We start from the raw sequence: 8,713 nt of genomic DNA, 5'->3' as shown, positions 1-8,713 counted from the left end.
CCAAAAGCACGCTTTAAAGAAAATAATAGAAAATAAATAAATATTTCAAGACATTGTATAATCGTTCTGTAATATTCAATGAAAATGATCAGCGAATGACGTGTTGAAAAGTTCATATTTTTATTGTTGCGGCGCTGAGATCTTAAAAATATTCTCGACTGGATAGGGAACACTCAGTCCATTCTGTATGTCCATGGTTATATTCAGAGCTCTGTTCAGTATTGACTAGCTTCAGTACAATCAGCTGATTGCAATGCAATGTCGATTTGACAGGATTTGACAATTATTTTTATTAATAATAATTTAAAATTGTGCTGTTTATTTGAAAATAAATAACAAATTAAAATAAGTCAGTGTATAAGTAGTATAATGGCTGACGTGAAATCATTGGAACATCCAACATTGAAAGTAATTATTTTTTTAAAATAATTTTTTGTACAAAAATTGGCAAATCTGTAATTAATTTTATCTAGGTCCCATATGAATTTTTGAACAAAAAATTTCGTGCTGCACAAAAAACTTTAGATCGAGAAGTATCACATGTTCAACAAGCGGCTTTAGAGATCGAAAAAGGTTTAGAAGGAGAAAAATTGGCTGCAGGGGATATTACTCGACTACTTGGTGGAATGGTAAGGATATTAAAATTATCGAGTATCAAATAATTATTTGCTACAGTTTCCAGTTTAGGAATTTAGAAATTCCTTTTCTTTCATTTTTAATTGTTTATAACCTTAATTTTTTTTGTGCTGGAAAATATTTCTGGCATATTTTTCTAAACATCATTCCGAATCCAACAAGCTATCATACGTATTTTTAGGACCATTATTTCTATATTTTACCAATTTGGCTTTGGCTTTTAGGCTTTAATTTTTAACCAATGGGGGTCCCAAATAACTCCAATAAACGAGGAGAAAAAAAGACGAAATCTCTAAATTTTGACCTATAGCTCCAATTTCGATGAAAATTTGTGATTAAGCTTTGTTCACACTCTAGAACAAGAGTTATATGGTGCCGAGTGGTGCTTTTGCTCAGGGAGTGGTAACCGCCCCTTCTAGGGGGTGGAAAAATATATGTTGGAAAATGGCAACGGGAATCGATAGATTGGTATATTCTAAGCAAAAAGTGTCAAGTATATTTAGAAAGGTCGATATTTTCCGAGTTATTTGCGATTGAAATTCGGAGTATTTAACGTTAAATAACTGAAAAATCGGACGTTTTTTGGAAAAAGTATATCGTACACTTTTTAAAGTACTATAAAAAACCTTAAAAATGAAACAAGTTTTAAGTCATTTGCACGAAAATTAATGGAGTTATAATGAAAAGGATGTTTCTCGTACTTTTTTTTATGTTTTATTCAGCACAACTGAATTTACCAGGAAAGCTAAAATGAATGCTTTTCGATTTCCAGTTTACTTTGTTTAGATACCTACAACATGCTCAAAAAGCTCAAACCGTTTCGGAAATACATTTTTTGAAATATTGGAATTTACATACACACAAAATTTTCAAGAAAAAACAATAAAAAATGCTTTTATCGTTAAATAACTCGAAAAATAAAAAATAATATTATAAAGTTTGGAAGGTGAAATATTGCGGAAAAAGAGCTAAATTTTTTCCCTCTATAAACTTTTTTTGTAAGTTTATTATTTTTCGAGTTATTTTACGATAAAGACAATTTTTTGGTTTTTGTTTTTAAATTGCAATATTTCAAAAACTATTTATCCGAAACCGTTAGTAATTTTTGAGCATGTTGTCAATGCCTAATTGAAGTAAAGTTCAAAGCGGCAAGCATTAATTTTAGTTCCCGTGGTAAATTCATCAGATTTGCTCTGAATAAAACAAAAAAAAGGTATGAGAAACATGCTTTTCATTATAAACTCCGTTAATTTTCGTGCAAATGATTTGAAACTTGTTTCATTTTCAAGGTTTTTTATAGTACTTTTAAAAGTGTATGATATACTTTTTTTAACGCTTATATATCTATTGAAAGCGGTGAGATTAGGTACTAAGTGTCACGAGTCAAAAAGTTTAGAATTGTCCAAAATAAACAGTCGAATTCGTTTTCTTCGAAAATTCAAAAAAACTAATTTTCGGTAAAAATCCGTACTTTATTTTTTATTTTTTGAACGCTTATTCACTGTGGGCCATTTTAATCTGACAATCAACTTTTTAATTTAAAGTGTTATTCTATCTCTTACCGTTTAGAATCTAACTTTGGCTATTAAAGAAATCCGAAGAATTAGATCCAATCTGATGTCACAACATGATGTTCCCCATCAAACTCTGCAACTTTTGTCTAAGTTATTTTTTGATTGGTTAACTAGAAAACGAAATATTAATCAATCAATCTGGTAGTTTTAATCTAATAGCTCGTTTTATATATAATAATGGGATTTAACCTCCGTTTCTCTGACATATACGCCTATAACAGAAGCGTGTTGTTAATCTTTATTTATTTAATTACAAACATATTTACAATTACATTTTGTTGTGGGTGGAATCGGTTACTTCGTTCTTATCCAAGCGACGACAATGTGATCAATTCTACCACCTTCATTAATCATAATTGTTCACACTGCCGCTGCTTGGATTCGAACCCACAACCTAAGGCTAAATAGACAAACAGTCAAAGATAACCGCCTTAGACCGCTCGGCCATTTAGGCTCTAGCTCGTTTTATAGTTAACCAATCAAAATATTACTTAAAGAAATGGTGAAAATTAAAAATATTGATGCTACCAACCAAATTTTTATTTAGCTCTTCATAAAATCATTTTCCGGTTGTCCTTTCGTTAATTGATGATATTGTAGCATTCTATAGGTGAAATTATTTTTAAAATTGGTTATCATCCTTTTAGGGGATAAATTTCGAAAAAACCTTTCTAAACACCACAGTATAAAATCAATATCCTCTCGAAATTTCAAGTTTCTATCATTAGCGATTTAGGCTAGGCGTTGATATACTAGTTGGGACATTGCATTTTCCCCCTCCAAATAATTTTCCCCCTTTGAAAGGTTTCTAAGGACTCCCTAAGATTGGCTATTTTATGTATTCCTTTATCCGACTATATAGAAGAGCGTTGAAAAAGAAATTAAGCTATAATTACGAAATCTTTGCAAATTACGAAATCGTTGGTACGTGTGTGGTAAACAAATTCAACTTGATTGTCAATTATTGATATTGTTAAAGTTTTAACAATGTTCAAAATTCGACGTTCGAATTTCCTAAAATTTAAATATTAAATTTTAAAATTATGTTTATTTATTGAACACAGGTTGAAAAACTGCAAGTTTTGAAAAGGAAAGCTGATGAAAGTATTTCAGAAGAGTTACAGGCTGGTTATGTTTGTAAACGTCGCTTAGATCATTTAAAGGAACATGCAACAACAACTGCTACGGGAGAAATCTCTCAAGGAGCTTTAAATCAATGGCGGCGAAAACGTTTGGATAGAATGCTTGTCGAGTATTTTTTACGAAAAGGATATTACGGTGCCGCAGCTAAATTAGCAGACAAGTCTGAATTACAAGATTTAACCAACATAGGTAAAGTCATTTATAATTTTTAGGTTAATTGTACTAATGAGTATGTTTTTTTTTTTTTTAATAGAGGTTTTCCTAGTTTCACGCGAAGTTGAAAAATCTTTAGCAAATCATGAGACTGATAAATGTTTGGCATGGTGTCATGATAACCGTTCCAAATTACGTAAACTAAAATCAAATATGGAATTTAATTTACGAATTCAGGAGTTTGTTGAGCTAATCAAATCCGATCGACGAGTTGATGCTGTTAAATATGCTCGTAAATTCTTTTCATCCTTTGAAGAAGATCAATTGACTGCCATTCAACATTGTATGGCTCTATTGGCTTTTCCAGTCGATACAAGTAAGTGATTTATTAATTTTAGTTTTGGATTTGGACCTGATTCTGTGAGCATGTTTACGACGCAAGAATTATGTTTAAAGTTACAATAGAAAAAGAAAAATTTAGCAGCAGTTTCCACTTGAAAGAATTTTGTCAATCTAAACCTGCTGTATTTTACACAATAATAAGCATGCAAATTTAGTTTTGCTGATTTCATTTGACCGAGACCAACAGTTTGTCGCATTTAAGATGAAGGCAACCTAATATTTTCGTTATTTATAAGAATATCGAATTGAAATTTTGCACAATCATACAGGGTGATGGGTCAATTTTTTAAGATACTTAAGCAAAATCAAAACTTTAAACTCAACTTAATTCAAATTGACAAATAGAGGCGATTCTTAATATTTTATTTAACGTCAGAGATAATTAGTAATATTGAAAAAAAATTTATTTAAAAAAGTTGCTTAAAATATTTTTTTTATTCCCAAATAACGATTTTCATGACAAAATTCGAACTTTTAATTTTTTCATTATTTTGGTCTTTACTCAAAATTATAGCAGGTTTATTGAAATATTTCAATACATAACACTATTAAATTATCTATTTGTTCAGTTTTTACAATCCATAGCACACTAGTTAGCAAATTAAAAAATATACTTCAGGCTACAGAGAATTTTTTCTGCATTAAATTAGAGGAGTAAATCTTTTATTTAAATAGGTTCAGTATCACGTACTGAATGTAAATGCACAAAATTCTTACAAAAATAGGCGGGGGAAGTGCCTCCATTTTAAGGAAAATCGTTTTGGGATATATCTCCATAACCGCGCACCTTGGACCAAAAATGGTAATAGTCTTTATTGTAGATAATTAAATTTCCTGTCAATATTTTTTTTTTTGTATCGCTAACCGTTTATACGATTATGACGATTTACTTAATCGATTATTTGACCGATATCTTCTACTTGTCAATTTGTAGTAGGCTGAGATAAAAGATCAAATTTCCATTAGGTATCTTAAAAAATGTAACCCATCACCCTGTATGACTGTAAAAACTTTCAAATCGATATTCCTACAAATAACGAAAATATGAGGGTGTCTTCATCTTAAATGCGACACATTGCATATAATAAGTGCGGGACTTTTTATCAAAACATCGAATTTTAATATACAGGGTGCCACGAGACCACTCATTAGAAGTTTTTAGATAACCATAGACATGCTTACAGGGTCGGATCTAGATTCTGGAATTATTTGACTAAGTTATAACAATTGATATAATTTTAAAACTTTTTTTAGATATCAGCCAGTATAAAGAATTATTTGATGACGCACGTTGGGAAACATTAATTGAACAATTTCGGCAGGAAAATTATCGATTATTCCAATTATCGAATCAATCTGTGTTTACAGTGGCCTTACAGGCTGGCCTTTCTTCATTAAAAACACCATATCCTTTTCAAATTAATTTATTTTTTAAATTAGTTTTTTCAGTCCAATAAATAAATAGACGAATCAGAGATGGATAAAATTTATTTGAATGACAAATAAAGAATAAGAATAACCAAATTACTCGTGAATGACGAATAAGATTAGTATAAAAATGTGACGCGCTCGAGCTACTACAAATGTCGATTTTTTTTGCATTTTCAAAAATCTGCCATTAGCATGCGTAACCTCCAAATCGTCAGTCTTTTGTACTGGAGCTTCGTTGGGGTCCACTTAACGTCCCGTTTAATAATTTTCCGTTATCAGAAATACGTTGGAGTATTACAGTTTGAATATCTGATGCGTTCGAGCTCCATGGGTATATTTTTTACATATTCCAAGGTCTGTCAGTTCTCCCCCTACCGCTAAATTGAAAAACTTGATAGGAGCTTTTTTTCTTAAAATCATCTAAGCTGTAAAATCCAATAGGTCTCGACGACGCTCGAATTACTACATACACATTTAGCATCGTGGGCTTCTCTACTATAAAGGCTAGAATAGAATACACAAATGCCATAAAGATTGGTGACTTTATTATTATTAGGGTGGTAAATAAGTTCTCTTAGTAGATAATAAATGTTGAATATGAATCCTTAATGATTGATGTTTAATCAGTGTTACGCCTCCATGAGGGACCAACATAATTCAGGGTGTCCAGTTTGCCAGGATCCTCTGAATCAACTAGCTGAACCACTGCCATTTGCTCATTGTTCACAATCTAGATTAGTGTGCCATATATCAGGACTTCCATTAAATGAACACAATCAACCCATGATGTTACCTAATGGTTATGTATATGGAGAACAGGTACAGTACACTCAACAATTATTTTATTTTATTTTATATTTAATTGTTCTTTATATCATGGATAAATTCCCCTCAAATTCGCTATAATTGTCCACTAAGTAAATGCTAGTGTTACAGCACATTTTAATTTGCATTATATTCAAGTATAGTCTAGTCAACAAGTTCAAATTGATAAAATATAGAAATAATGCTCTTAAAAATACGTGTGAGCTTCTTGGATTTGGATTGATGACTAGAAAAATATATAGAAAGCATTTTTCAGCACATAAAAAATAGAAAAAGGTTATAAACAATTAACGAAGAAAAAAAGTAAAAAAACAAAAAATAGGGGGTTGTAGCGCTAAAAAATGAATCTAGCTGTCAAATTCGATGGAAACTTTACGAGAAAATATGGATCCTGTTTTTTATTTGCGTTTTCAAGGTTTTATCAAGGATGTACGATATTAATAATTATGCAAAGATTGTAGTACGTGCAACTCGTAACGAAGAAAAGGCTTTTTTTAAATTTTTGTAGGATGTTTCTTTACCGATAGCGCCAGGCGTTTCCGAAGCATCTTTTTTTGCATTTTCGCAAATTACGCGGAAACTTTATATTATTTTGCAATGAAAATTTTTTCAAAAAGATACCACTAAAAGTTGCTATTTGAGCAGATTTCTTGCAAAAGTAAAGTTTTTCATGCTTTTCTAATTGTATGTAGAGCACCTTTTTTGTAATGAACAGTTAACTTCAACTAAATTTAATACTTAAAATCCTTTACCTCCATGGGTGTAAAAATTTGGCGGGGTTTAGCTTCCAAAAACCCCATATTTTACTTATAAGGTTTATATGAGTTGTTTTGTATGAAATATAGTTTCACCAGTTTTTATCAAAATCGCGCTATACGTTCTAAAGTTATGGAAGAAAAACGATTTCAAAATTGCAACTTCAGGAGTGTATTACGTCAAAACGAAGCAACTTTTACCAGGACAAGTTTAGCTAAATCGATTTATTTGAGCTAAGCTATATGTGGTAGAGCATTGTAAAGAGATTTTAGCGACACCCTGTATATTTAGATTATGTTTTTTTTACACTTGATATAAACGCCTGCTACAAAGTAAAATATAATTATTTTACTTTATAATTTTTTTTTATTTAATCATTTTTATTTTTTACAGGCTTTAGAACAAATGGCTTTAGAAAACAATGGTCGTGTGATATGTCCAAGGACTAAAGAAGTGTTCCCATTTAAAAAATTGGAAAAAGTTTATGTGATGTAAACATAGAAATTATTTTTTTCTCTTTCTTTTTTTTATATTTTTTATTGTCTTAATTCTAAATCGAATAAGTTATTTTGTTTTACTTTTAATTATAATTGTTAAGTACATATTTTGAATTATAAAATAAAAATTATAATTACAATCTTTATAATTATTTAAAATCAATATCCTTCAAACTTTTCAATATTTACAATATAATCCAATTAATCTATGAAACGGATGACAAAATTGCTATCAGAAAACAAAAAATACGTTGTTATAGAAGGAAACAAGCCAAGAAACTTAACGTTTTTTGTTTACGGCTAATCAATGGATAAGAACACGGTTTTCCTGCAATTAGAAAAAAGGTGACGTCCAATGCAAAACAATTGAATGGAAAAGTTCTAGATCTTAAAAAAACCTATCGATTGACGTCTGGTAAATCCGATTTGTATGCGTAATTTCCGAGACAACTTACAAAAATGAGCGAAAGTAGTCGTTTTTACATTTGCTTAAAACTTTTTTTTCTTCTTCGATTTTAAAGTTGATATATACTGAAGTTATGAGTAATAGATTAATAAATCTTCAGTTCTTTTTAGCTAATTTTTGAAGCCGAAATCGAGCATCGAAAAAAGTGCATTTTTTTTGGGATGCTGAAACACTCGATTTTAACGTAATCATAGTCGTAGTTACACGAAAGATATTTCCTACTGTTAAGGATTTCAGTTTACGATTAAAGGATCCAGAAGACACAGTTCAAATCTGATATTATAATATGTCCCATATAATCTGAATAATTTTTGTAAGAAACATTTTTTTGTGGTATAAGTATTTTAGAAGATATTTGGGTCCATCGATTAAAATAGTTACCCTGTACTTAAAAATAGATTGTGTTTAATCGTTCTGGGATCTTAGTCTAAAAGATAAATACAAATATTTTTGGCATAAAAAAATTATTTATTATCACTTATTATACAGAGGTACAATTTATATATTATTTAAAGATAAATATAAGCATCTGACAAACGTTGTATATAAAATACAGTATTCATATTTTTTTATACATTTATATTAGCACCATTGTTTAAACACAAATATGAATAATTTTATAAACGCTAAAAATTGTATCGTTTGTTTTAAGGTAAAATAAACCAAGGTATTCTAATCATTCATGCGGTTGTGCCGCCACGAGTGTGTTCAGCTTACTAACTGACTGTCAACTAAAGTACTTCCATACTAACTTCCATTATAATAAATATATTTGTTAATAATTAATAGACCTTTTTCATGAAAAACAGAAATACTTTTTGATAATTTTT

At 29.9% G+C, this 8,713-nt stretch overlaps 1 protein-coding gene across 2 annotated transcripts; it reads left to right on the top strand.

The window, feature by feature from the left end:
• The first annotated feature begins 215 nt into the window (after nucleotides 1-215).
• LOC123290927 (E3 ubiquitin-protein transferase MAEA) lies at nucleotides 216-7,416 on the top strand. Of its 2 annotated transcripts, none has more exons than XM_044871310.1 (7): nucleotides 216-408; nucleotides 474-629; nucleotides 3,275-3,542; nucleotides 3,607-3,882; nucleotides 5,163-5,317; nucleotides 5,967-6,158; nucleotides 7,314-7,416. In XM_044871310.1, the coding sequence occupies exons 1-7, from the start codon at nucleotides 370-372 to the stop codon at nucleotides 7,413-7,415; spliced, it is 1,188 nt and encodes a 395-aa protein (XP_044727245.1). In that variant the 5' UTR covers nucleotides 216-369; the 3' UTR covers nucleotide 7,416. The 2 variants fall into 2 exon arrangements, with proteins under 2 accessions (XP_044727245.1, XP_044727244.1); XM_044871309.1 differs by having other exon boundaries at nucleotides 218-408; nucleotides 5,163-5,313; nucleotides 5,963-6,158.
• The last annotated feature ends 1,297 nt before the right edge of the window (nucleotides 7,417-8,713 follow it).

The sequence above is a fragment of the Chrysoperla carnea genome, chromosome 1 (assembly GCF_905475395.1).
Source record: "Chrysoperla carnea chromosome 1, inChrCarn1.1, whole genome shotgun sequence".
Taxonomy (NCBI): domain Eukaryota; kingdom Metazoa; phylum Arthropoda; class Insecta; order Neuroptera; family Chrysopidae; genus Chrysoperla; species Chrysoperla carnea.
Note: the sequence above shows the minus strand (reverse complement) of the source record. Positions and strands in the feature narration are given on the sequence as shown.

Excerpts from the sequence above, each read along its gene's own strand:
- LOC123290927 (XM_044871310.1), top strand. The coding sequence starts at position 370 with ATGGCTGACGTGAAATCATTGGAACATCCAACATTGAAA. Across the intron at positions 3,543-3,606 it reads ACAAGATTTAACCAACATAG|AGGTTTTCCTAGTTTCACGC; the intron begins GTAAAGTCATTT and ends TTTTTTTAATAG. Across the intron at positions 6,159-7,313 it reads GTTATGTATATGGAGAACAG|GCTTTAGAACAAATGGCTTT; the intron begins GTACAGTACACT and ends TATTTTTTACAG.